Source organism: Balaenoptera acutorostrata, chromosome 6 (assembly GCF_949987535.1).
Source record: "Balaenoptera acutorostrata chromosome 6, mBalAcu1.1, whole genome shotgun sequence".
NCBI lineage: Eukaryota > Metazoa > Chordata > Mammalia > Artiodactyla > Balaenopteridae > Balaenoptera > Balaenoptera acutorostrata.
Window position 1 is genome coordinate 118029827 of NC_080069.1, and position 27177 is coordinate 118057003.

Here is a 27177-nt window from a genome sequence, read left to right on the forward strand (position 1 = left end):
TAGTTGCGGCATGCATGAGGGGTCTAGTTCCCCAACCAGGGATTGAACCCGGACTCCCTGCATTGGGAGCACGGAGTCTTACCCACTGGACCACCAGGGAAGCCCCCACAGTCATTCTCTTTAAAGACCAGGTAATGATTTCCAAACCTCTGAGTGTCACAATTACCTGAGAGGGCTTTTAAAGAAAAAGATATGGGTCTCTAACTCCTCCCTAGGGATTCTGCTTTGGTAGGCCTGGGGCAGGCCTGTATTTTTTGTAACAAGCTCCCCAGGTGTTTTTGATATCTGGCCTCTCCGATGAGCATTCCTGGATGGTTGACAGGTTGCTTCTAACCACCAGGAATAACATCCAATCAAATCCTGCCTCCAAACCAGCCATCTTCAAACCCATCTACAGAGCCACCAGACCCTAAGAGCCAGCTCTGGATCAAACCTAGGTGAGATTGTATCTGGCTTCTCCCCAGAGCCTTCTCATAGGCCCAGGCATTTGCTAGCTCTGCTCCTCCGACCTCTACCCTGGCACCAGCAGACCTGCCCAGCTGGTTTGCCCGGAAGGAGACTGGTCTGTTTTGCCATATTAGGGCTCTTCTCGCTTCTGATTTACTAGGGGCTCAGGAAGTACCTGTAGGGTTGGGGGCGGGGACTACTTGGAGAAGATTGCTGGGCAGGGGGTCGCAGGCTGCTTTGCAGACCACAAGGGGGCTGGAAAGCCCCGGGACAGCCCACCACCTCACCCTTCACACCCGGCCACCCACCTGATGCTTGTCTCTCTTAGTCAACGTCCACTGCCCCGACAGCATCCCGATCCAAGTCTCACCAAGAGGGAAACTTCTTGGAGTAACTAATGTCTGTCCCTCTGGTTACCCAGCCCACCTCCAGATGAGTCCCACGCCTCCTGCTGAAGTGCTCGGAGGAGGGGGTTAGTCAGGGTCTGACTGGATATTGCAGAAGAAATCAGATGATGATACGGTGGTGGGAATGGGGTTTTGTTTGTTTTTATTCTGTGGCCAAACAGAGCTAAAGCTCAGCAGGCCATGCCATGTATAGACAGGTGCAGGAGGCTGGGCTGGTGGTGGCTGGACCTCCCCAGACCTCAGTTTCTTCATCTATAAAGTAGGTAAAATAATACCTGCAGTGGCCACTTCACAAATGATCATAGATATAAAAGCTGGATTAATGACTATAATGAAATAGGCAAATGTCAGCTCATTGTTATGATGATATATTTGTGCGTTCTAAGCATATTCCTGGCTCCCCTGGGAATGCAAGGTCCTTACAGCTCAAAGTGGAGCCTTAATGAGCTAACATTCTTGGTGCAATAGGGTGGGGTGGGGGGAGTGAGCTGGGGAATGTAAGAAGAGAAAATTCATTACCTTGAAAACTGTGGTTATCTGGGTATTGATATTCATTCATCTAAGGTGGGGGAGACAGACAATAAAGCAAATAAAAAATAAATCATTCTTCAGATGGTGGTAAGTGCTGGCACTTATGAAAAAGGGTTGGGACCCAGGGACTTCCCTGGCGGTCCAGTGGTTAAGACTCCATGCTTCCACGGCAGGGGGCACGGGTTTGATCCCTGGTTGGGGAACTAAGATCCTGCACGCCACGACGCCAAAAAGGGTTGGGACCCGAAGCTCATAAAATTTGGGCCTCCCTCCCCTCCCCTCCCTGCCGAATACATATATTTTTTTAAATTTTATAAATAGCATTTTTTAAACTGAAGTATAGTTGATTTACAATATTTCAGGTGTACAGCAAAATGAGGGGGTAGAAGGGTGGACGGAGGTGAATGGTCAGATTCTGGGACTTCCCTGGCGGTCCAGTGGTTGAGACTCCATGCTTCCACTGCAGGGGGCACGGGTTCGATCCCAGATGGGGAACTAAAGAAAGAGAGGGAGGGAGGGAGGGAGGGGGGAAGGAAGGGGTCAGATTCTGGAAACAACAGTATTTTGACAGTAGAGCCAGCAGGATTTGCTGATGGGTTAAATATGGGGTGTGAGGAAAAGGGGGCTTTTAGGATTTTGGCCTAAGCGAGTGGAAGGGTGGAACTGTGAGTTACTGGAGTGAGGAATTCTGGGGCAGAGCAGGGTGCAGGGGAAGATAAGGAGTCAGTCTGGGGATCTGTTAGGTTTGAGATGCCGGCTCAACATGGAAGTGGAAATGTTAAAGAACAGATATTTAGGAATGGAGTTCATGGGAAAGGTCCAGTGAGAGGTAACATAAATGTGGGCACCAGCAGCATGACAGATTGATGGGATTCAAGCCATGTGATTTCAGACTGACATCCTCAAGGAGTGGGTGTGGGCCAAGAGAAGAGCTACCTGGAGCTTGTGGGCACCGTGGAGGAGAGCAGGGGAGGAGGGGCTCCAGCAGAGAGGCTGAGAAGGAGCCAGGGAGGAAGAAAGAGACTGTTCCAGAAGGAGGCAGTGACTGGCTGTGGCAGACCCTGCTGAGAAGGAGCCGCTGGATTTAAAGAGGAGGAGGTCGTCCTTGATCTTGGCAAGAGAGGTTTCTGAAAAGCAGTGGAGAGTGAATGTCTGATTAGAGTGGGTTCCAGGGAGCATGTGGTGAGAACTGGGGGCAGCGACTAGAGACAATCTTTCCAGGAGCTTTACTCTTTTTTTAAAAAATAAATTTATTTATTTAATTTTGGCTGCGTTGGGTCTTTGTTGCTGCGCGCGGGCTTTCTCTAGTTGCAGAGAGTGGGGGCCACTCTTTGTTGCGGTGCGTGGGCTTCTCACTGTGGTAGCCTCTCGGAGCACGGGCTCTAGGCACGTGGGCTTCAGTAGTTGCAGCACGCGGGCTCAGTAGTTGTGGCTTGTGGGCTCTAGAGCGCGGTCTCAGTAGTAGTGGCACACGGGCTCAGCTGCTCCACAGCACGTGGGACCTTCCCGGACCAGGACTTGAACCTGTGTCCCCTGCATTGGCAGATGGATTCTCAACCACTGCGCAACCAGGGAAGCCCGGAGTTTTACTTTTAAAGGAGGCAGAGAAATGCAGTAACTGGTGAGAGATGGAAGGTCAAGAAAGAGTATGCTTGTTTTTCTGTTTGGAGCTTTTTTCGGGGTAAAATATACATAAAATACACATAAAATTTACCATTTTAAGCATCATTAAGTGTACAATTTGGTGGCATTAAGTACATTCACATTGTTGTGCAACCATCGCCACTATCTATCTCTATATCTCTTTCTGCCTTGCAAAACTGAAATTCTGTACACATTAAATATTAACTCCCCACTCCCCAGCCCCTGGTGACCACCATTCTATTTTCCGTCCCAGTGAATTTGACTACTCTAAGTAACTCATATAAATGGAATCACACAGTATTTGTCTTCCTGTGACTGGCTTATTTCACTTAGCATAATGTCTTTAACGTTCAACCATGTTGTAGTAGGTGTCAGGAACTCCTTCCTTTTTAGTGTTTGAATAATATTCTGTTGTGTGGATAGACCACATCTTGCTCATCCATTCATCTATCGATGGACACTTGGATTATTTCCACCTTTTGGCTACTGTGAATAATGTTACTCTGAACATGGGTACACAAACATCTGTTTGAGTCTGCTTTCAATTCCTCTGGGTATAGACCCAGAAATGGAATCGCTGCATCATACGGTAATTCTATGTTTAATTTTTTGAGGACCTGCCATGCTGTTTTCTGTTTGTTTGCTTTTAAGATAGGAGATTAAATAGCATGTTTGTATTGTGGTGGAAATGATCAAATAGAAAGGAGGAAATTGATGAAGCAAAAGAGAGGAGAGAATTGCTGGGGTAATGACCTTGGGTCAGGAAAGAAGGTGGGATCTCATGTACAAGTGGAGGCTTGGCCGTGGGTAGCAGCCCCAAGTTTATCCTTAGTTACAGATTTTATGGACCAGGATGCGGTAGAGGGAGCTTATGCAAGTCTTCTTCCAATTGCTTTGATATTCTCAGTGAAACTAGGAGGAACAACATGTATCAAAGAAGAAAGCACTATCCAGCTTTATTCACAATCTCTAAATACAGCCAAGAAGCTCTTCAACTAGTAAAAGGATAAACAAAGTGTGGTATATCCATGCAGTGGAATGCTACACAGGATCAAAAAGGAATGAACTACTGAGGTATCCAACGTGGATGAGTCTCAGATGCACGATGCTGAAAGAAGCCAGTCTTGAAAGTTTACATACTGTCTCATTCCATTCATATGAAATCCTGGAAATGAAAAATGATAGGAACAACAGACGTTGCCAGGGGCTGGGGAGGGGGGAGGGGTCAACGGCAAAGGGGTAGCATGAGGGACTTTTGGGGGTGATGGACCTGACTGTATCCTGATTGTGGTAGCAGTGGTTAGGCAGCTGCATGCACTTGTCTAGAACTAGGTGCCAAAAACAGTGAACTTGAAAGTATCAATAGCATTCCAGGTGTGTGATCTCAATTAAAAGACTATTGGTTCAAGTCCCAATCTGCATTCTGGCTGGGTTCGAGTCCTGGCACGTGGGTTCAAGTCCCAATCTGAGTTGTGTGGTTTCAAAACCAGGGTCCAACTCCTCACTGGGGCCCCACGGCCTCACGGAGTATCTGCCCTCCCCCCTTCTCCATCCTCAGCCTTCTCCCCTTTGCCCACTTAGGGCTTAGTATCTGTGTTCCTCTGTCTAGAAAGCTCTGCCCCCAGATGTCTGCAGCAGTTGCTCCTCTGGCCTCCAGGTCCCAGCTTATATGTCACCACCTCAGAGAGGCCCTCCTGGATGCCTGGCCTAAAGTAGCTCCCCTGTCTCCACTTCACTCACCCTGTTTGATTTCCTTCCAAAGGATAGTCTCTCCCATTATTTTCTTGCCTGCTCCTCCTACAATGTACACTCCATGAGACCAAGGACCTTATCTGTCCTTCTGAAACTGAGCAGGACCCTGAGGGGCTCCTGGGCACAGAAGCCTTTCTGTGTCCCCTGTTTCTTGTTTGTAGGGAATAGACTCCAGCCTCCATGACCTTCCCTGAGTTCCAAAGAGCAGATGTGAACAGCTGCTAATCAGGGAAGGGAGGGGATGCAGAGACAAGGGAGGAGACCACCTAAGCCATATTAAAGGAACCAGAGATGCTCATCAGGAGACTATCTGAGGCCAGATTAAAGGAGTGCAGGCCCTGCACACACCCTTATTAGCAACTCCACCCTTGAACCACTGATATAAAACTCCTCACCAAATCCTCCCGGGTTGGGACACGCAGTTTTGAGGGGCACAAGCCTGCTGTGTCCCCGTTTGCCTGGCAAAGCAGTAAAGATATTCTTTTCTACTTCACCCAGAACTGTGTCTCCAAGATTCAATTTGGCACCTGGTGCACAGAGGCCGAGTTTTCAGCATCACTTCCACACCAAGTTCGCCATGCCAGAGCAATGGCTGGCCCACAGAAGAACGCAATTAATACCTGGGGGAGGGCTGAGTTGGGGAATGTGGGTGTCATTTTCATCCCCATTTGACAGATAGGTAGACTGGTCTCACAGAGATCAAATCACCCAGTCGGTAAACAGGGCAAGTTGGGGTTCACACGCAGGCCCTTCCGCCACCAAAGCCTGGGGTTGCATCCCTCCTCCCTGGGCCACCCTATGTTACCCCAGCAGGTGACTGGCCAGTGTGGAGGCCAGTGGGTTTGTCAATGAAGTTGATGTTCTTGAGAGCCCACTCTGTGCACAGTAAGGACTATTTTGCACGTTCTTTGTCTTCAAAAACAGTCTATTTCTTGAAATAAGAAACTCAAGGGACTTCCCTGGTGGCGCAGTGGATAAGAATCCGCCTGCCAATGCAGGGGACATGGGTTTGATCCCTGTTCCGGGAAGATCCCACATGCCGCGGAGCAACTAAGCCCGCGTGCCACAACTACTGAGCCTGCGCTCTAGAGCCCGCGAGCCACAACTACTGAAGCCCGCACGCCTAGAGCCCAAGCTCTGCAAAAGAGAAGCCACCACAATGAGAAGCTCACGCACTGCAATGAAGAGTAGCCCCCACTAGCTGCCACTAGAGAAAGCCCATGTGCAGCAACGAAGACCCAATGACGAAGACCCAATGCAGCCAAAAATAAATAAATAAATAAAATTATTTTTTAAAAAAGAAACTCAATAGTTTAACTTAAATTTAAAAGCTCAGTTTCCAAATCTCATGTTGCTTATACACTTGGTACAATTTAACAATTGTTGTTAAGTACTCTCCGGGTTGAAGACATCTACTAAGGAAAACAAGGGATTTGGGGTGGTTTTTCTGGCAGACTGGGGCTGCATATTGACTGAATATTTTGGCCATGACTCAGGGTTCCTCTGCTCCCTGAAATCCCAAGATCATGATAGACCACAATGAGTCCTCTTTTATAATCTCTTTGCCAATAAGAAATCCGAATGGGGTGGTGGGATGGCCCATGTATCCTGGGTCCAGTTACCTAATATTTCCAACTAATGGAGATTTGCAAACACCCTCTGCCCCACCCAGGTTTCCTCACCATTGAATTGGATCCAGCTGATCCAATTATTGCTTGATTATATCCTGTACTTTCTACTTGCAAAAATATGTATTTCCATATCCTTCCTATCTAACAGGGCCACACCTCTTAGATGGGATTGAATCATGCATATCTCCCCAGGTTCCTAGGTCTCAATAGGAAAATTGAGACACACCAAGGGTAGAGTTGGGTTGGGCCTAAATTGGGCCAAGGTCAAGATAGGGAGGTCATGGTTAAAAAGAGATTAAGAGCAGGGGCTCTGGATGAGGCTGGCTAAAGGTTTGTCAATTTTGTTTATTTTTTCAAAGAACCAGCTTTTAGTTTTATTGATCTTTTCTATTTTTTATTTTACTCTCTATTTCTTTTATTTCTGCTCTGATCTTTATGATTTCTCTCCTTCTACTAACTTTGTGTTCTGCTTATTCTTCTTTCTCTAGTTCCTCTAGGTGTAAGGTTAGGTTGTTTATTTGAGATTTTTCTTGTTTCCTGAGGTAAGCTTGTATCACTATAAACTTCCCTCTTAGGACTACTTTTCCTGTGTCCCATAGGTTTCGGATCATTGTGTTTTTATTTTCATTTGTCTTTAGGTATTTTTTTTAATTTCCTCTTTGATTTCTTCAGTGATCCATTGGTTGTTTAGTAGAATATTGTTTAGCCTCCATGTGTTTTTGTTTTTTGCAGTTTTTTTCTTATAGTTTATTTCTAGTCTCATGCCAGTATGGTCAGAAAAGATACTTGATATGATTTCAATTTTCTTAAATTTGCTGAGGCTTGTTTTGTGGCCTAGCATGTGATCTATCCCGGAGAATGTTTCATGTGTACTCGAAAAGAATGTATATTCTGCTGCTTTTGGATGGACTCCTCTATATATATCAATTAAGTCTATTTGGTCTAATGTGTTATTTAAGGCCTGTGTTTCCTTATTGATTTTCTGTCTCGATGATCTGTCCATTGATATAAGTGGGGTGTTAAGTTCCCCTACTATTATCCTGTTACTGTTGATTTCTCCTTTTATGTCTGTTAATATTTGCCTTACATATTGAGGTGTTCGTATGTTGGGTGCATACTTATTTACAATTGTTATATCTTCTTCTTGGATTGATCCCTTGATCATTATGTGGTGTCCTTCTTTGTCTCTTGTAACAGTCTTTATTTTAAAGTCTATTTTGTCTGATATAAGTATTGCTACTTCGGCTTTCTTTTGATTTCCATTTGCGTGGAATACAATATAGAGATGCAGGAGGCATGCAGGTTAAACTGACGTCTTGAGCAACTACCTGCTCGGAAATGGGGGTGTGGAGGCAGGGTCCTATTGAGACACAGATGCTCTGCTAGACAGGATGTCCCTCCCTCCCTAGCAGCTTTCCTCACCCATAAAGTGGAGATAATCATCATAACTTCCATACTAGGTGAGATAGTGCGTGTAAAGATCTTAGCACAGAGACCACACATCAGAAGCCCTCAGTAAGTGATAGCTGCTATTATTTTTTTTTTCTTTTTTTTTTTTCTTTTTTTTTTTTTATTTTATTTATTTATTTTTTGGCTGTGTTGGGTCTCCATTTCTGTGCGAGGGCTTTCTCCAGTTGCGGCAACCGGGGGCCACTCCTCATCGCGGCGCGTGGGCCTCTCACTATCGCGGCCTCTCTTGTTGCAGAGCACAGGCTCCAGACGCGCAGGCTCACGGGCCTAGTAGCTCCGCGGCATGTGGGATCCCCCCAGACCAGGGCTCGAACCCGTGTCCCCTGCATTAGCAGGCAGACTCTCAACCACTGCGCCACCAGGGAAGCCCGATAGCTGCTATTATTAATATCAGTATCATCATTGTCCCTTCAGGTCACCTGGCCTGCAGACTGCCAAACCCACCCAGGCCCTGGGCTGGCCCCTGGGCCCTGGAAACAATTTACAATGATGGCATCAGTCCGGCCTTTAAGAAAAACAGTGTGACCAGCCACTTCTTACCTTCTGTAGAAGTCACTGGTGTAAATGCCAGAGGAAAGGCCCTCAGAGTTGGGGTCCCTTTGAAGGAACAAACACTGTTCATGCCGGCTCTTAACCCTGTGAGGTTAAATAAAACACATAGGACTTCCCTGGTGGTGCAGTGGTTAAGAATCTGCCTGCCAATGCAGGGGACATGGGTTTGACCCCTGGTCCAGGAAGATCCCACATGCTGCAGAGCAACTAAGCCCATGTGCCACAACTACTGAGCCTGCGCTCTAGAGCCCATGAGCCACAACTGCTGAAGCCCGCGTGCCCAGAGCCCGTGCTCCGCAACAAGAGAAGCCACCACAATGAGAAGCCTGCGCACCGCAACAAAGAGTAGCCCCCACTTGCTGCAACTAGAGGAAGTCTGCACACAGCAATGAAGACCCAACACAGCCAAAAATAAATAAATAAAAGATAAATTAATTTAAAAAAACAAAAAAACACATAGACAACGAAACCGAGGTTCAGATCTTCTGTCCAGGGTCCTGGCCACACAGTGGTCGCTGACTCAGGGCGATTCTGATACAAAGGATCAAGGCCACAGTTTCTGAGAATGTGGGACACTCACCTCAGGTGTGAAGGCCTCAGGATGATTCTCACTGACAGGCAGTCAAGTGTATCAGTGGACACCACATCTCCACGTGGGCCATTATTGTCCCCTAATACATTGGATACCTTTTGAACTGCACTGGCTGTTCCCTTGGCTTCAAAGGCTTCTACCTCCAGATAATTTCCTGGCTCAGTGCTTCACCTCCTTCAGCTCTTTATTCAAATGACTGTTTCTCAGGCAGCCCTCGTTAACATTGCCAACTTCCCTTTCCCCACATGGTATTTGGGCTGTCTTGTTTACTGATGTACTCCTGATGCCTACACCAGGACCTGGCAAATAGTGGGCACTAAGTGAATATTTGTTGAGTAAATGTTGAATAAACTGGCTGAAACCCAGGCCTTTGGGAAAGCCACCCCATCCTGGAGGCACAATTTGCACAATGGGAAGGAACAGCCCAAGGAGGGGCAGAGGTCAGGCCCTTCCTCCGAGACAGCCTGTGTCGCTGGGCACCCCCAGGGGGTCTGGAGGAAAGAACACTCATACCTGATGGACAGACAGGAAGAAAGGGCCACACTCTACTGTTAAATGAAAGAAGCCAGTTGTGATAACTGTGTATATTGTAATTCCACTTTGTTAAAAAATTAACCACTTGGGTTATTTATTCATTCAACATGTATATACTGAACACATATACAAGTAAAAAGAAAAACTCCTGTTTCCTTTCTGTACACAGTACTTCTGACACCAGATGTGTAGGGTTTTCCACACCAAGCAATTCTCTAATTTTTGGTGGACAGGACTGGGTGACCTACAGTTTAACTCAGTTCTGACACTAACTGCCTGGAATTCACACACACCATGCAGGTCAAGGGCTCAGTCCCACAAGACTGCCTCCATTTCGGACACTGATCACACGTCACAGGTTGTCACCTGGAACATTGCTGACAGACTGGCTATATATATATATATATATATATATATATATAAATCGGGAGTTCTCATGACCCCCTCCTCAAGTTTGATAATTTGCTTGAATAGCACACAGAACTCAGAGAAACACTTACTTACATTCGCCAGCTTATTATAAAGGATACAACTCAAGAACAGCGAAATGGTGAAGGTGCAGAGGACAAGGTATGTGGGAAGGGGTGCTGGGCTTCCACGCCCTCTCTGGGTGTACCACCCTCCCAGCACCTAGATGTGTTTGCTAACCCAGAAGCTCTCCAAATCCCATCCTTTAGGTTTTTTATGGAGCTTCTATTAAGTAGGCAGGTGTGGTTGAAAGGGGCTTGTTATGAATAACAAAAGACACTTGCTCCTTTCCCCTTCTGGAGCTCTTTCAGGAACTGGGGACAAAATATACAACAAAAGATGCTTTTTACCTTTATCACTTAGGAAATTACAAGGATTTTAGGAGCTCTGACTGGGAGCTGGGTACAAAGACCAAAAAGTATATTTCTTATTACATCCCAATATCACAATAGGTATTTGGTTCCTTCAACAAATATTTACTAAGCACCTACTATGTGCCAGGTCCGGGACTAGGTTCGTAAACCACCACCACAAAAGCAGCAATAGCTGCAGCAGAGAGGCAGGATGGTGTAGTGGTTAGGAATGCTGACTCTGGACAGCATAGATGTGAACCCTGGCTCTGGACTCCCTTGTTAGGTGTCCTTTGGCTTGTCATTTGCCCTCTTCATGCCTCAGTTTCCTCATCTGTAAAACAGGGATAGTCATAGTGCCTAAACTCTAGGCCCATTTGAGGATTAAATGAGATCAGGTATGTTAACCACTCTTAGCTCAGGGCCTGGCACAGAGCAAGCTCTCTGTAAGCCTTTGCCCTGTGACCTTGGGCTTGTCTGGTCCCTGTATGAGACAGGCTCTATTGGTCACCACTTCCATCTGACAGGTAAGGAAACTAAGACTCAAGTAAGAAGTGTCCAACATGAAGTCACTTGTCCAGTTCGCATCCTGAGGAAAGGGAAGGGCTGGGATTCAAACCCAGTGGTCAATCCCACAGCACCCCTTGGACCATTTCAGTTAGCATGGGGAGCAGGTGTCATGTTCCTAAATGAAAAAGAGAGATACATCCTGTGGGGACTAAGTTTATGTGTCAAGTTGGCTGAGCCACAGTAGTCACTCAGATATTTGGTCAAACACCAGTCTAGATGTTGCTGTGAAGGTATTTTCAAGATGAGATTAGCATTTAAATCAGTAGATTTACCAGATTACCCTCCACAGTGCAGGTAGGCCTCATCAATCAGTTGAAGGCCTTCAGAGGAAAAAGCCCAGAGGTCCAGAGAAGAAGAGGAAATTCTGTCTCAAGACTGTCCTGAGGGACTTCCCTCGTGGTGCAGTGGTTAAGAATCTGCCTGCTAATGCAGGGGATATAGGTTCGAGCCCTGGTCTGGGAAGATCCCACATGCTGCAGAGTAACTAAGCCCATGCGCCACAACTACTGAAGCCCACACGCCTAGAGCCCATGCTCCGCAACAAGAGAAGCCACTGCAACGAGAAGCCCATGCACCGCAACGAAGAGTAGCCCCTGCTCACCACAACTAGAGAAAGCCCGCGCACAGCAACGAAGACCCAACGCAGCCAATAATAAATAAATAAGTTAATTAATTAAAAAAAAAAAAAAGACTGTCCTGGGACTCGAGCTGCAACATCACCTCTTCCCTGGGTCTTCAGCCAGCTGCCCTACCCAGCAGATTGCCCTACCCAAAATTGGCAGATCTTGGACCTGCCAATCTCTACAATCACATGAACCAATTCCTTAAAATAAATCTATATCATACACATCCTACTGGTTCTGTTTCTCTGAAGAACGCTAAGACACATCCTGTCCTAGAAACCCATGGCAGGGCTCAGGTGAGTGAAGTAGACAAAGCCCATCTCTCAATGGACTCCTGAAACTTAGCTTTATAATCGAAGACCAACCCAAACTTTGTAGATTGCAGAATGAAATTCAGATATACTTCTTACATACAGTGCAATCAAATAAAAAGTTTAAGTTCTTATTTGGACAATGGAAGAGGAGCTGCTTGCAGAGGACCTGGAGGGGACAGCTAGATTACTTGACCCGGGTAGCCACCCTCTAGACCCTCTGGGGTCCTACACCCTCCCCGCTTCCACGGGCTGGCAGTGCAGAAAGCTGTGAGCAGCCCTGGCCCCTAATGCTCCCATGGAGGGGTTCCTGCGGGAGCATTTATCAACCACAGCATCACACGTGCCCCAGTCAACCTGCAGCAGGTGTGGAGGGGCCAACGCTGCGGTCGTAGCAGAGGTAGTGGAGGGGAGGAAGCGGCCTGCCCTGAACTCGGGGGAGTTTTCTGGCTACAGGACAGTAGTGCTCCGAGGAGCACTGGGCAGCCCAGGTGAATGTTTAACCATCTGTTATGGGTTGAGCCATGTCCCTGACAAATTCTCATGTCAAAGTCTTAATCCCTAGTACCACGGAATGTGACCTTATTTGGATGTATTTATGGTCACTGCAGTTATAATTAGTCAAGATGAAGTAATATTGAATAGGGTGGGTCCCCAATCTGACTCGTGTCCTTATAAAAGAGGGAAACTTGGACACAGGCATGCACACAGGGAGAATGCCATGTGAACATGAATGCAGAGATTGGGGTGATGCTTCTATAAGCCAAGGAATGCCAAAGACTGCCGGCAAAGCACCAGAGAAGCTAGGAGAGGCATGGAACAGATTCTCTCTCACAGCCTCAGACTTCTAGGCTCCAGAGCTGTGAGTCAATAAATTTCCATTGTATAAGCCACTCAGTTTGAGGCACTTTGTTAGGGCAGCACTAGTAAACTAATGCACCATGCCTCACCACTCATGGTTGTTTGCTCTTCTTAAATGGCCTCTCAAATAGCCATCAGAGTTGTTCTTGAAGACCAGAAGGGGGACTTCCCTGGTGGCACAGTGGATGAGAATCCACCTGCCAATGCAGGGGACACGGGTTCAAGCCCTGGCCCAGGAAGATCCCACATGCCGCAGAGCAACTAAGCCCGTGCACCACAACTACTGATCCTGCGCTCTAGACCCCGAGAGCCATAACTACTGAGCCAGCGTGCCACAACTACTGAAGCCCACACGCCTAGAGCCCATGCTCCGCAACGAGAAGCCACCGCAATGAGAAGCCCGCATTCCACAAGAGTAGCCCCCGCTCACCACAACTAGAGAAAGCCCACGTGCAGCAACAAAGACCCAAACGCAGCCAAGAATAAATTTTTAAAAAATTAAATCTTAAACAAACAAAAAAAAGACCCAAAGGGAATGACAACACCTAATTGGCCTCTGGAGGGCCCAGTTTTTTAAAGCCCTGGTATCAGATTCCTTGGGGACTTGCTGAAATGCAGATTTCTGGGCCCCACTCCAGACTTACTGAGTCAGAATCCGAGGGTTGGGGCTAGAAACTGGATTCTCAAAGATCTCTCCAGGTGATCTTTTTTCTTTTCCCCAGTAGACTGTCTTTTTAGAGTAGTTTGCAGAAAAATTGAGATGACAGTACAGAGAAGTCTCACATACTCAGCACCAAGTTTCCCATATTATCGTATTATTAACAGATTAGTGTGATACATTTGTTACAATTAATGAACCAATACTGATATATTCTTAACTAGTGTCCAGAGATTCTTTCGATTTCCTTTTGTTTTTACCTATAGTCCTTTTTTTCTGTTCCAGGATCCCACAGTACATTCAGTTGTCAAGTCTCTTCAGGCTCCCCTTGACTATGGTGGTTTCTAAGACTTCACTGCTTCTGATGACCTTGACCGTTCTGAGGACGGCTCAGGTATTTTGTAGGAGGCCCCGCTACCGGCATTTGTCTGATGTACTTCCCAGGATTATATTGGGGTTATGGGGTGTTGGGAGGAAGACTAGAGGTGAAGGGCCATTTTCATCACATCCTATCAAGAGTACATACTTGCAGCATGACTTATTGTTGTTGACCTTGATCTTCTAGCTGAGGCAGTACTGACCCAGCTCCCAACTCATTTTTATGCCAGAGAAACAAGAGGTGACAGAGAGAAGGCCTCTGACCCTACCTGTGACCACCCTCTTGGGTGGCACCGTTCAGGAGAAAGTAACCACAGCAAGGGTACAGCTCATACGTAGAGAGCAGTTCTTACATGACAAGCACCTGCCCATGACTTCGTTTGTCCTCACAACAACCTCATGAGGTGGGTGAAATCATTGTTCTGTTCCGCATGAGGGGGCTGAGCTTTTGAGGCCTCATCAGCTCGGCACTGCTCCAAGCTGCGGGCTGCCCGAGTGAAGGTGAGGGAGCCTCAGTGGCTGGGCCCCCTCTCCCAGGGTGACAGCAGGGACAAGGGACAGGCAGTGCTCCCCTTCAGGGCACAAATCAGAGCCCTGGCCAGAGGCGAACTCGCTCCTTCTAGCCCAAGTGTTCTGAGTGGGAAATACCCACATGGAAAGAGGTTAAAAGACAATCAATCATGCCAAGGAATTTCGCTGGCGGTCCAGTGGTTAAGACTCCGTGCTCCCACTGCAGGGCGTGTGGGTTCGATCCCTGGTTAGGGAAGTAGGATCCCGCGTGCCATGCAGTCAAAAAAAAAAAAAAAGACACACGAGGCCAAGGTGTCCAAAACCAAGAGAATGAGATTTTTAAAAAATATTTATTGGGCTTCCCTGGTGGCGCAGTGGTTGAGAATCTGCCTGCTAATGCAGGAGACACGGGTTCGAGCCCTGGTCTGGGAAGATCCCACATGCCACGGAGCAGCTGGGCCCGTGAGCCACAGCTGCTGAGCCTGCGCGTCTGGAGCCTGTGCGCCGCAACGGGAGGGGCCGCGATAGTGAAAGGCCCGCGCACCGCGATGAAGAGCGGTCCCCGCACCGCGATGAAGAGTGGCCCCCACTTGCCGCAACTAGAGAAAGCCCTCGCACGAACCGAAGACCCAGCACAGCCAAAAATAAATAAATAAATTAATTAATTAATTAATTAAAAAAAAAAATAAAGAATTGTTTAAAAAAAATTTATTTATTTATTTTCCCTTTTTTTTTTTTTTTTTTTTTTTTTTTTGGCTGTGTCAGGTCTTAGTTGTGGCGCACGGGATCTTTGTTGAGGGATGAGAGATCTTTTTGTTACGGTGCACGGTCTTCTCGGGTTTCTCTCTAGTTGTGGTGTACGGGCTCCAGAGCGTGTGGGCCCTGTGGTTTGTGGCACGCAGGCTCTCCAGCTGTGGCGCGCTGGCTTAGCTGCCCCACAGCATGTGGGAATCTTAGTTCCCCGACCAGGGATCGAACCTGCATCCCCTGCATTGGAAGGTGGATTCTTTACCACTGGACCACCAGGGAAGTCCCAAGAATAGAGACTTTTGACCCTGCACATGCCATATTTATTTAACCAGTCCCTTACTGATGGATGGTAATCACATTTCCTGTTTTTTTTTTTTAATATTTATTTATTTGGCTGCGCCAGATCTTAGTTGCAGCACTCGGGATCTTCATTGCCACGTGCCAGATCTTTTTAGCTGCGGCACGCAAACTCTTAGTTGTGGCACGTGGTATCTAGTTCCCTGACCAGGGATCAAATCTGGGCCCCGTGCACTGGGAGCATGGAGTCTTAGCCACTGGACCACTAGGGAAGTCCCTACATTTCCTGTTGGCTACTATTACAGTGCAGCCATGAACACCTATGTACCTAAAACATTCTGCAACCTACTCCAGAAGACAGATTCCTGAAACTGTACCTGCTAAGTCATAGGGCAGGAGTATTTGTTTGTTGGTTTATTATAGTTGATTTACAATGTGGTGTTAGTTTCAGGTCTACAGCAAGGTGATTCAGTTATGTATATCCTTTTTTGGATTCTTTTCCCTTATAGGTTATTAAAAATATTGAGTATAGTTCCCGGTGCTATACAGTAGGTTCTTGTTGGTTAGGGCAGGAGTATTTTATTTTATTTTGCTCTATTCTATTTTGGCCACGCTGTGAGGCTTGCGGGATCTTAGTTCCCTGACCAGGGACTGAACCCCGGCCACGGCAGTGAAAGTGCTGAATTCTAACCATTGGACCACCAGGGAATTCCCCAGGGCAGGAATTTTTTTTTTTTAACATCTTTATTGAAGTATAATTGCCTTACAATAGTGTGTTAGCTTCTGCTTTATAACAAAGTGAATCAGTTATACATATACAATATGTTCCCATTTCTCTTCCCTCTTGCATCTCCCTCCCTCCCACCCTCCCCATCCCACCCCTCTAGGTGGTCACAAAGCACCGAGCTGATCTCCCTGTGCTATGCGGCTGCTTCCCACTAGTTATCTATTTTACATTTGGTAGTGTATATATGTCCATGACACTCTCTTACCCTGTCACATCTCACCCCACCCCCTCCCCATATCCTCAAGTCCATTCTCTAGTAGGTCTGTGTCTTTATTCCCGTCTTGCCACTAGGTTCTTCGTGGCCTTTTTTTTTTTTTTTTCCCCTTAGATTCCGTATATATGTGTTAGCATACTGTATTTGTTTTTCTCTTTCTGACTTACTTCACTCGGGCAGGAATATTTTAAATGTTGATACATACTACCAAATTACTCCTAAAAGGTTACACAGTTGTATATTCCTACCAACAGTACAGATTGCCCATCTTCTCACATCCTCCCCAATACTGGGTGTTATCTTTTCTTAATTTATTTGAAAGGCAAGGAAAAGTCATCTCATTTTCAACTGAATGTCTTTCATTATTAGAGAGGTTGAGCATCATTTCAGGTTTACTGGCCATTTGGATTTCTTTTGCTGTATAAACACACAATTCATGTCATTTGACCCATCTTTTCTTGTCATCTTTTTCTTATTGTTTATAAGAGCTCTTTATATATTATAGATATTAGTTCTTAAATATATAACATATTTTTATCAATGTCATTCGTTTAGCATCTTTTCCTCTGTACAGAAGTTTTTTCTTTTTAACTAGGCCAAGTCTGTTGATCTTTTTTTTTTGGCCATGCCATGCAGCTTGCAGGATCTTAGCTCCCTGACCAGGGATTGAACCCGGGGCCCCGGCAGCGAAAGCACCAAGTCCTAACCACTGGACCACCAGGGAAGTCCTTGTTGATCTTTTCTCTTAAAGCTTCAGGGTTTTCTGTCACGTGTTAAAAAGCTCCCACCCCCCGCCCCCCCCACGTTCTGCACAGTCATCAGTTCTGGCTCATGAACAATTCTTATCTTTATACACCCACTGCTCCACCAGCTGCCTGGCCTTTCAATGCCCCGCATGGCTCTCCAGCCCCAAGGCAGAGCTTGGCCCCTCGGAGTCCCAGGGCCAGCCTGGACTGGAGGGCTGCTGGGTGCCCAGCCCCGGCCTCAAGTTCTTCTCCAGCTCTGCTGCCACTCGGGGTGCTGCGGACTGGATGGCATCCTGGATGCTGGGTAGGTCCCACTGGGTCCTTAGGAGGGCATCGTCCAGGGTGAAGAAACCATCGCGTGTACGCCGCACCTGGGTGCAGACAGCGGTGCTCTTCAGTTCCAGGCCGATTTCGTGCACCAGTCTTCGCAGCTGCTTCTGCGTCTCATGCACGCACCGCACCTCTGCCAGGGACACACAACAGAGGCGGTGGTCAGAAGCACGGCCTCTGGTGTCCGCTGATCTAGATCCACACCCCTTGAGACCTCCTGGCTGTGTAATAACCTTAGCAAGACACCTTACTTCTCTAGGGCTTTGTTCTTCAAAGTGTAGCCCAGGGTTGGTCCTGAAAGTTTGTTAGACATGCAGAATCTCAGGCCCCACCCAGACCTGCTGAGTCATAATTTGCCTTTTTTTGGTCTCGCAGCTTGTGGGATCTTAATTCCCCAACCAGGGATTGAACCCGTGGCCCCCGGCAGTGAAAGCACTGAGTCCTAACCACTGGACCACCAGGGAATTCCTAGAATTTGCCTTTTAAGAAGAATCCCAGGTTGGGAATTCTCTGGCGGTCCACCAGTTAGGACTCAGCGCTTTTACTGCCAGGGCCTGGGGTCAATCCCTGGTCAGGGAACTAAGATCCCGCAAGCCATGTGGCATGGCCAGGGGGAAAAAAAAGAAGAAGAAGAACCCCACCCAGGTGATTGTGGGCGAGTTAAAGTTCGCAAAGTGCTGCTCTAAGGCTTGGTTTGCTCATCTGTAAAATGAGTGGTTGTGAGGAATCTAAGAGATAATTTCTCTAAGGCACTTAGCATCGGGAGAGTCTTGGTCAGCACTCAAGAAAGGGAGCAAGATAGCACAGGGAGATCAGCTCAGTGCTTTGTGACCACCTAGAGGGGTGGGATAGGGAGGGTGGGAGGGAGACACAAGAGGGAGGAGATACGGGGATATATGTATATGTACAGCTGATTTACTTTGTTATAAAGCAAAAACTAACACACCATTGTAAAGCAATTATACTGCAATAAAGCTGTTAAAAAAAAAAAAAAAGGAGCAAGGAGCCCTCGTTAATACGATAAACAAAGAAAGAAGTGGTGGTGGGGTTTCTGAGTTGGGTGGGATCCGGGAGGGGAGAGTGGTGTCTGATGCCGCTCGATGACTTGAAACACTGGGCTCTGGAAACGAGCCACTAAATATAATCTCTGCTTGTTAAGGTCTGGCTTCAAAGGGGGACTTGGCAGGAGATAGGAGAGCATTTGTTCTGTGTGCTGTGTGATCAGCCAAGTCCAGCCTTAGGCTAGGAAGGAAGTCGGCCCCCGGTGCCTTGGCCAGCAGAGCTTAGGGCTCACACATGCTGGCCTCTGCAAGGGCCTTCCACAGTGACTCCCCAAACCCAGGAGCCCCGTGGCACTGCCCCCAACTTCCTGGAGCAACTTACCTAAGAGGAACTCTGGAGGCGCAAACTGGAGGCATCGGATGCCAGTTATCAGCATCGGGGACTTGTTCGTGGGCCGCATCACGCCGCTCACGGCCATCTCATAGGCCTCCTGGGTCTGTAGGTCAACGTTGGAGTACCTGGGGATCCGGAGGGCCCAGAGTGGGCAGCTGACTGCCTACCCCTGGCCCTGCCCTATTCATGCCTTTCCTGAAGCTCTTCATTCGCTTTCCACCTTCCCTGCCCCTCTAGGCACCTTTGCAACAGGCTTCTTCTGTCCCCTCCAATCCCTAACTGCAGGCTCTGACCCCCTCTCACACTCTCCCTGGCTTCAACGGTCATACCTGTGTTGACCACTTCCGCCCCCTGGTTCTGTGCCGTGATGGTGTGGACCCCTAGCTCTCCTCTCCCTTAGCTCATATCCTCCCTAGGAGGCCAGCTGGGATCTCTTGTTCCCCTTGGTCTCCCCAGGGGCTGGCCCAAGACCCAGCATAAAGAAACACTTCTGCAGGCTGTGAAAGGAATGGGTGCTTGCGTCTGGTTTTGGAATTTGCCCCAGAGGTGGGCGGAGCCTACAGGGAGCCCTGTGGGCAACTTCTTGCCCTTCCAGCACTTCCTTGAGGGTCCCCTTTCAGGGAGGTGTGGGTCGGGCCTCACTTACATCACCAGAGCCTTCTGATGAGAACCTTGGATCAGGGCCAGGATTCGCTCCAGCTTCTCTCTGGTCACGTGGTCTGGAAAAGCCAGGGGATGGTCAGCACACAGGTGCCCACTGAGGAGGCAAACTGGCAAATTCCCTTCCCATAAACCAGCCCTGTCCTTGGAACCTAGATGGGGTCCCAGAGCATCCTCTGGTCCCAGGGTTCCCATTTAGGGGGTTGAGAGTCCTTTGAGAATCTTATGAAAGCTCTGGACCCGCTTCTCAGAAAGATACACATGAACTCAACATTTTGAGGACATTTTCAAGGGGCTCACACACCCCAAGTTAAGAACACCTTCTTCTGGAAATGAGGCTCCAAAGATGTAATGTGATTTGCCCCATATTCTTTTTTTTTATATATAAATTTATTTATTTTATTTATTTATTTTTGGCTGTGTTGGGTCTTCGTTGCTGCATGTAGGCTTTCTCTAGTTGCAGTGAGTGGGGGCTACTCTTTGTTGCAGTGTGCAGGCTTCTCATTGCGGTGGCTTCTCTTGCTGCAGAGCACAGGCTCTAGGCGCGCGGGCTTCAGTAGTTGTGGCTCACGGGCTCTAGAGCACAGGCTCAGTAGTTGTGGCGCACGGGCTTAGTTGCTCTGCGGCATGTGGGATCTTCCCAGACCAAGGATCGAACCCGTGTCCCCTGCGTTGGCAGGAGGATTCTCAACCACTGCACCACCAGGGAAGTCCCTTGCCCCATACTGTAAGCCAGGTCCCCTGAGCCCCAGTCTGGGGTTTTTCAGGCCAGGGACACCAGGAGGGAGGGTGCCATCTGTCCAAATGCAGAAATGGGTGGCAAGAAGTGGGAGTGGCTCTGCCTGCTGGTCCAACCAAGTGACTGTGGAGCAGGCAGCAGCAAAGCCGGGGGATGCCCACGGACTGCAGGGAGGCCGAGCCTGCAGGCCAGCTGGGGCAGCCACCAACTTCTGACTCCACAGGCCAGAGCTCTGGGAGCAGGTGTGGTGACTAAGGCCTGGCCAGCTGGGAAGGGCCTGGGCCTCTTATCCCTTCTGTCTGGGCTCATTCATGCTGCTGTCTTATCTGGAGGCGCCTGCTGCAGCCTCCTCCCCACTCATTTATAGCCCAGCTCAAATGCCGCCTGCTCCAGGAAGCCCCTCTTGGAGCACGTGGCTTCTTCCTTCTGGCTCCTGCCACTCTGCACCTGGGTCTCTTTCCCAGCACTTAGTTTTCTTTAGTGTTTACGTTATTATTATTATTATTTTGGGGGGACCCAGGCCCCGCCAACCAGGGCTTGAACCCGTGTCCCCTGCATTGGCAGGCGGATTCTTAACCACTGCACAACCAGGGAAGTCCTATTTTTAATTATATAATTGATACAAGAATCTTCTTCAAAAAATTTAGGGGGCTTCCCTGGTGGCGCAGTGGTTGAGAATCTGCCTGCCAATGCAGGGGACACGGGTTCGAGCCCTGGTCTGGGAGGATCCCACATGCCGCGGAGCAACTAGGCCCGTGAGCCACAACTACTGAGCCTGCATGTCTGGAGCCTGTGCTCCGCAACAAGAGAGGCCGCGATAGTGAAAGGCCCGCGCACCGCGATGAAGAGTGGCCCCCTCTCGCCACAACTAGAGAAAGCCCTTGCACAGAAACGAAGACCCAACACAGCCATAAAAAAATAATAATAATTAATTAATTAATAATAATAATAAAAAATAACACTTGCTCCTCTTCTTTAAAAAAAAATAAAATTTAGATCAACACCAACAAACATCTCCCCTCCTCCAAATTCTGGCTTCCTCCCTCTCAGAAGTGTCAACTTGGTAGTTGTCTTTAGACATTTTTTGGATGTTGACACATACATACAAGTACAAATATATAGACAGCACTGCTTCGCCACGTTTTTAATCTTCTCCAGGAGATGCAGAGGTGTGTGTCTGCTCTCCCTGCTAGACTGTGAGGCCTAAGATTGGGGACCCATCTGATTCATCATATGCCCCTGACCCCTGCCCCCAGTGCCTGGCACGTGGTTGGTGCTCAAAAAACGTCAAATAAGCAAATGCAACAGATCATACAGGACGTCTCAGAACATGGGGAGAGTGAGAAATGAAGAATAAGCCATCCATCCACCCACCCATGCATCCACCCACCCACCCATCCATCCATCCATTCACCCACCCATCTACCCATCCATCCATCCATCCATCCATCCATCAATACAGCACCTCCCATGTCCCAGGCGCTGTGTTGTGTGTGACCACAGGAGTGGAACTACATAGTTCCTGCTCTCATGGTTGACATTCTGGTGGGGAGACAGATATTAAATAATCACTAATCATTAGTTGATTACTTTTCTGACAGTACATTGAAACCATTTAAGCAGAGCACAGGGGAGCACAGGGCATTCCTGGAAGTCAGAATCACAGGTCCACGTCAACAGCCAGCCCTGGCTTGGTGTGTCTGAGAATAACTGAGCGGGGGCCCTCACAGCCCACGTCAGGGTGAGGAATCAAAGGAAGCAAATGAAAAGGTAGCCGCGACTGCCCCTCCCGCCCGCCCTGGGCTCCCATGGGCTCTCACCATACGTCGTCTTCTCCACCAGCCGCCCGTCCTCACAGAAGTCATCTGTGGCTTTGCCCAGGAGGCCGTGTACTGTGTAGTCCTGCGAGGACAGGGAGGGGGAGGTATGATCAGCCTCTCGGCTCTAAGCCGCCATGCCAAGGACGGAGGTGTGGCCCAGCAGCTCAGGCCCCCGAGGTGCTAGACTGAGGCTGGGGGGCCCTCAGGTCTCCCCTCAGGGAGGTCAGGTGCTCAGCCCCTGCTCAGCTGCCCCTGGGGAAGGACACCCGACTTCCTCTCCTATGACAGCAAGCATCAGCAGCCTGCAAGGGGTGCCCCGAGCCACCCTGCAACCACCCCGGGCCTCCACACCTCTCCACTTCTGCCCAACCTGACAACTCAGAATGCCAGGCCCCTCCCAGGATGCTCTGTCAGCTTCTCTCTCCCCTCCAAATATGATCTGTGCAGCTACCTGCCTCTGCGTCAAATAACAGCAATGACGATGATAGAGGACGACAACAGTGACATCGACTGACCATCCACCACGTGCCAGTGGCTGTGCTGAGCACATTACGTATGGTCACTGATTAAACATTCAAAGCAACCGTACAGAGGAGGTACTACGACCACTCCCATTTCAAAGATGAGGAAACGGAGGCACACAGATGTTAAGTAATCCACCCAAGGAGACAGAACTGGCAGAGTGGTACAATCTGAGTTTTGAAGTGAAAACTTGGCTGCAGAATCTGTGCTCTTAACCACTAAAAACACGGGCCTTCTAATGTGGCGTCTCTGCACACGATCGTGATGCCAGACCCCACAGCCCAGCATGGATGCAAGCTTCCTGACACCAAGACGGTGTCAGACAAAACCAGATTCAAATCCCAGCTCTGCCCCTTAAAGTCGGTGTGACCCCGAGTAAGTGTCGTCTCCTGAGCCTCATTCTCTCATCTGTAAAATGGGTTAACAATAGATCCCATTTTACGGCGACGCTGTAAGGCATCCACAAGGGAGTCCGCATACAGTGCTCAGCACAGAGTAGCCAGCATGCGATAATGCCAGCTGTCATTATGATGTTACAGTCTCCCTTGGTACATGACCCGAAAACAAATGCTTGCTGATGGCCTGGGTATTCCCCATGGAATCATCTCTGCTTCAGAATCGTACCAGTGACCCCCAGGGAAAGGGCCAAGGGATAAGCAGGCCGTCCCCAGCCCCCGTACCTTGGTGAGGTGAGCGTTGTACATGTCGGTGAGGAGACTTCGTCCACGTCCCACGCCAAGCACTGAAAGGCACCCAGCCTGATCTCACACCTGGCTCCCCCTTCCTGTTCCCCTGGGTCCTCCAACCCTCACCCCCTCCCACTTCCAAGGCTGTGGAAGCCAGCAAGGGGGCAAGAAGAGCTTCTTCTACAGGGAACAAGTGAGCTCCTCTGTGCATATATGAAAATGCAGATTTCCGGGACCCACCCATATATACTGACTCTGACTCGTGTTGGGGAGGGGGCCTAGGGATCCTTAGCAAGCTCCCTGGGGTCCTGATGCACTCAGAAGTAAGAGACCACTGGCCCAGTCACACAGACCTACATTCACATCTGGGGTGGCTCTAAGCATGTCCTTTAACCTCCTTGGGTCTCAGGCTCCCCATCAGTAAAATGGGGATAAAAATACTGTCTGGTCCCTGTGGGTGTTGTGATGATCGAGGCAATGTACACGAAGGAAGAAGCCGGCAAATAAATGGGGGCATTGTGGCCACTCCCTGCCTTTCCCCCGGTCTGTGTCTCCCTCTGGCTGAAGGAAAGAATGACCACCCATTCACTCCTGGAGGGAGGGGGGCATGAGATCACATCCGCCTGCCTGTGTCCCAGGAAGCAAGACAAGTTGCTGTGACTGTTGTGTATGGAGGACGTGGCCACCGCCTGATCCTGGGGACACAGATGGCTCATGACTCAGGGCTTTTTGTGTGTCCAGCTCCAGCGACATCCAGAGCCCAGCCAGTGGGGCCAGGGTCACACACTTGGCTATCCCATGCAAGCGATGACAGTTTTCCCTCTCTGGTCCAGGGACATTCACTAGCCACATGACCCAGCATGAGTCACCTATGCTCCTGGAGCCTTACTTTCTTCCTAAAATCATATGGTATCTACCAAATAAGGTTATTATGGTGAATGCATGTGCACAAAGAGTTTCAAACCACACGTCACAGGCAGTAATCACTTGATAAACGTGGGCGATCACGACCTCCCCCTTCCCACCAGTCACCTCTCCAGAGGATCAGACTTGACAGGAATCAGGGGAGCAAGGCAGTAGTGGGAAATGGCTGTCAGGTTAGAAATGGGCTGGGCTCCTGGTAGCTCCCCAATCCTCTCCCAAGCCTCTATCATTGCACCCCAGGCTCACCACACCACCTACCAAGCACCCCAGACGCCTGGGCATCCAGTCGGTGCCCGATGCCAATCTTCAGGCTGGTGAATGCTGGTCCACATACTGGAAAGAAACAAACGAGGTCCTTTTCCTCAAAGAATCCAGCCTCCAGGATGGCTTTGGGCTGCATGGTGACCTCATTCCTAGAATGGAGCCTCATGGAGCCCAAACCAGCATCAGGCTGGACTTTCAGGCTTCCTCACCATGGAATTTGGGGCCCAAAACCACTTCTTCAGTTTCCTGGGCCCAGAGAAAGGGCAACCCAGGAGGCCTGTGAAGTCCGTCCATCACCATTCCCCCCGTGAGACGCTTTGAGTGGACTGGGCAGAACACTGGAATCAGGACTGGGGGTTCCCTATCCAGCTCCTGTAGAAGGAGAGTCCTGGCCACTCTCCCAGGGAGAAAATGGAGGCTGTGAGCTCCTTAAGGCAGGGCCTGGGTCTGTGTGTTCACAGTTCTGCCCCCAGAGCCCAGAACTCACTGACTGCTCGGGAAATAACCTATTTCCCAAAAGAATGAATGACCCATCAAATTAGTATACATTAAGTATGTACAGTTTTTTTGTATATCAGCTATACCTCAAGAAAGCTGGAAAAAAAGAAAAAAAGAATGAATGCAGCAATGAGTTAGATGCTTTTACACTTCTGTAGATCAAGAGGAACCTCGGAGACCAGTATGGGGTGGTTAAGAGCCTACTGAATCCAGGCTACAGGACTTAACGTTAGTCAACACTGAGCATCAGTTTCCTCATTTGTGAAATGGAACTAGGACCCACCTCACAGGATTCAGTGGGGTAGTATTTGGGAAAAGCTTAACACAGTACCCCGTACAGAGTAGGTCCTCAACACATCAGACTTGTTATTGTTGTTATACGGTAAACTCACTGATTACTTCTCTCCAAGGGGTTTTAGAGGTTCCTGGTCAAGCTCCTTAGCCCTCCTATAGAGCCTCCCCAACACATGCTTTAATCATGTCTAATGACAGGGGCTCATTGTCAGAACTAGTTTCACTGTTGGGCAGCTTTGTTGACTATAGAAAGTCACTCTTCACAGACACAGAGAACAGACTTGTGGTTGCTGAGGGTGAGGGGGAGTGGGGGAGGGATGGATTGGGAGCTCGGGATTAGCAGATGCAAGCTATTATATACAGAATGGGTAAACAACAAGGTTCTACCGTATAGCACAGGGAACTATATTCGATATCCTGTGATAAACCATAATGCAAAAAAATATGAAAAAGAACGTACATATATGTATAACTGAATCACTTTGCTATACAGCAAAAATTAACACAACACTGTAAATCAACTGTACTTCAATAAAATAAATTAAAAAAAAAAAAAGACCACTCTTTCACAGGAGCTCAAAACTCCCTCCTTATGACTTCTACCTGAGGGTCTCAATTCCTACCTGGAGTCCCAGAATAATAAAGAGGTCAACAAACTATAGTCCACAAGTCAAATCCTCAAGCCTGTTTTTTTTTTATGGCCCACAAATTAAAATGGTTTTTACATTTTCAATGGTTCAAAAAAATCAAGAGGATAATTTTCATGACATATGAAATTATATGAAATTCAAATATCAGCATCCACCAGTAAAGTCTTATTGGAACACAGTCAGGCTCATTGCTCTACATACCGTCTACAGCTGCTGCTTCCGCACTACAATGGCAGAGGTGAGCCTGAAAAGCCTAAAATATTGACTATGGCCCTTTCCAGGAAATTTTGCCAATCCCTGGTCCAATACTTCATCCCCACTGTGGCCCTACACTGGTTTGGGACAGAAGGAGTCTGAGGTCTGGCTAGGACACTGACACTGGGCAGGAATTTCCTGGGAAGTGACACCCAGGCCCCTTCCTGAATGTGCTTTACCCAGCGGATGGTCGATGAGGGTGGGCACACTGGTGGCTGTGAGGGTCAGCTCCTTCTCTTCACTGCCTTCCATGGGGCCCAGCAGGAAGCGAACACGATGTTCAGAGGCAGGACGCTTCCCAGCATTGAGACCTGAGCACACACAAGTAAAGAACATCTTGTCGATTCTGTCTGAACACCGAGGGTGGGGGGTGGAGGGACAGGTAAGTATGGAGATGTAGAAGACAGATGAAAGCCCACACAGCGCCTAGTACAGACTAGGTCCTCAACACATCATACTTGTTATTTTTGTTATACTGTAAACTCGCTGACTACTTCTGTCCAAGGGGTTTTAGAGGTTTTAGAGTACTCTGCTTCTGAAAGCGGAAGTTAAGAAACAGACTTGGGTTCAAATCCTGACTTTAGTACTTACTAACTACTTATGACAACGGACAATACTGAGTCTGTTTACCCATTTGAACACAGGGGAAGGCGAGGAGTGTATAGAACAGTCGATTAGGAAACCGCTCTGCCCAGACGACTAGGTCACATGACTTTATTTAGCAGCAAGGATCAGAAGCGGAGATGGCCTCCCGGGAAAATGGGAGCGGGATCGTGGGTCTCGCTCGAGGCACTCACCTTTCAAAAGCTGCAGCTCCACGGTATCGCGCAGATGCTTCCACTTTAGCCCCGGGGGCTTGTAGGCGGCGAAGAGCCCATGCAGCCGCGCCAGGCCGGCTAACCCCATGCCTAAAGCCCGCGTCCCGGGCTCGCGGAAGAGCTGAACCCGGACGGAAGTGCCTTACGGTCCCGCTCCCAAATGTGGTCCTTCCAGTGGGCGCCGCCATGTTTCACAGCCGGAAGAGGTTCGTGTCTTATTGTCCTCGGGGAAAACGTGC

The 27177-nt window shown here is 48.6% G+C and overlaps 1 protein-coding gene across 3 annotated transcripts; it reads right to left on the reverse strand.

The window, feature by feature from the left end:
* Positions 1–1778: 1778 nt before the first annotated feature.
* Positions 1779–27172, reverse strand: TRUB2 (TruB pseudouridine synthase family member 2). 3 transcript variants are annotated; one of them, XM_007194591.3, is made up of 9 exons: positions 26918–27172; positions 26300–26431; positions 24418–24492; positions 23230–23291; positions 22028–22109; positions 19455–19527; positions 18797–18933; positions 2322–2512; positions 1779–1880 (listed from the first exon to the last, which is right to left on the reverse strand). In XM_007194591.3, the coding sequence occupies exons 1-9, from the start codon at positions 27024–27026 to the stop codon at positions 1794–1796; spliced, it is 948 nt and encodes a 315-aa protein (XP_007194653.1). In that variant the 5' UTR covers positions 27027–27172; the 3' UTR covers positions 1779–1793. The 3 variants fall into 3 exon arrangements, with proteins under 3 accessions (XP_007194653.1, XP_057403923.1, XP_007194652.1); XM_057547940.1 differs by lacking the exons at positions 1779–1880; positions 2322–2512 and adding an exon at positions 2666–2974; XM_007194590.3 differs by lacking the exons at positions 1779–1880; positions 2322–2512 and adding an exon at positions 16481–17546.
* Between the last annotated feature and the right edge of the window lie 5 nt (positions 27173–27177).

What these genes read in the sequence shown, in the direction of transcription:
- TRUB2 (XM_007194590.3), bottom strand. Translation starts at nt 27,026, where the DNA reads ATGGGGTTAGCCGGCCTGGCGCGGCTGCATGGGCTCTTCGCCGCCTAC. An exon ending in GGAGCTGCAGCTTTTGAAAG is followed by an intron (nt 26,432 to 26,917) that starts GTGAGTGCCTCG and finishes GTGTGTGCTCAG; the next exon opens with GTCTCAATGCTGGGAAGCGT. An exon ending in CATCAGAAGGCTCTGGTGAT is followed by an intron (nt 18,934 to 19,454) that starts GTAAGTGAGGCC and finishes CCGGATCCCCAG; the next exon opens with GTACTCCAACGTTGACCTAC.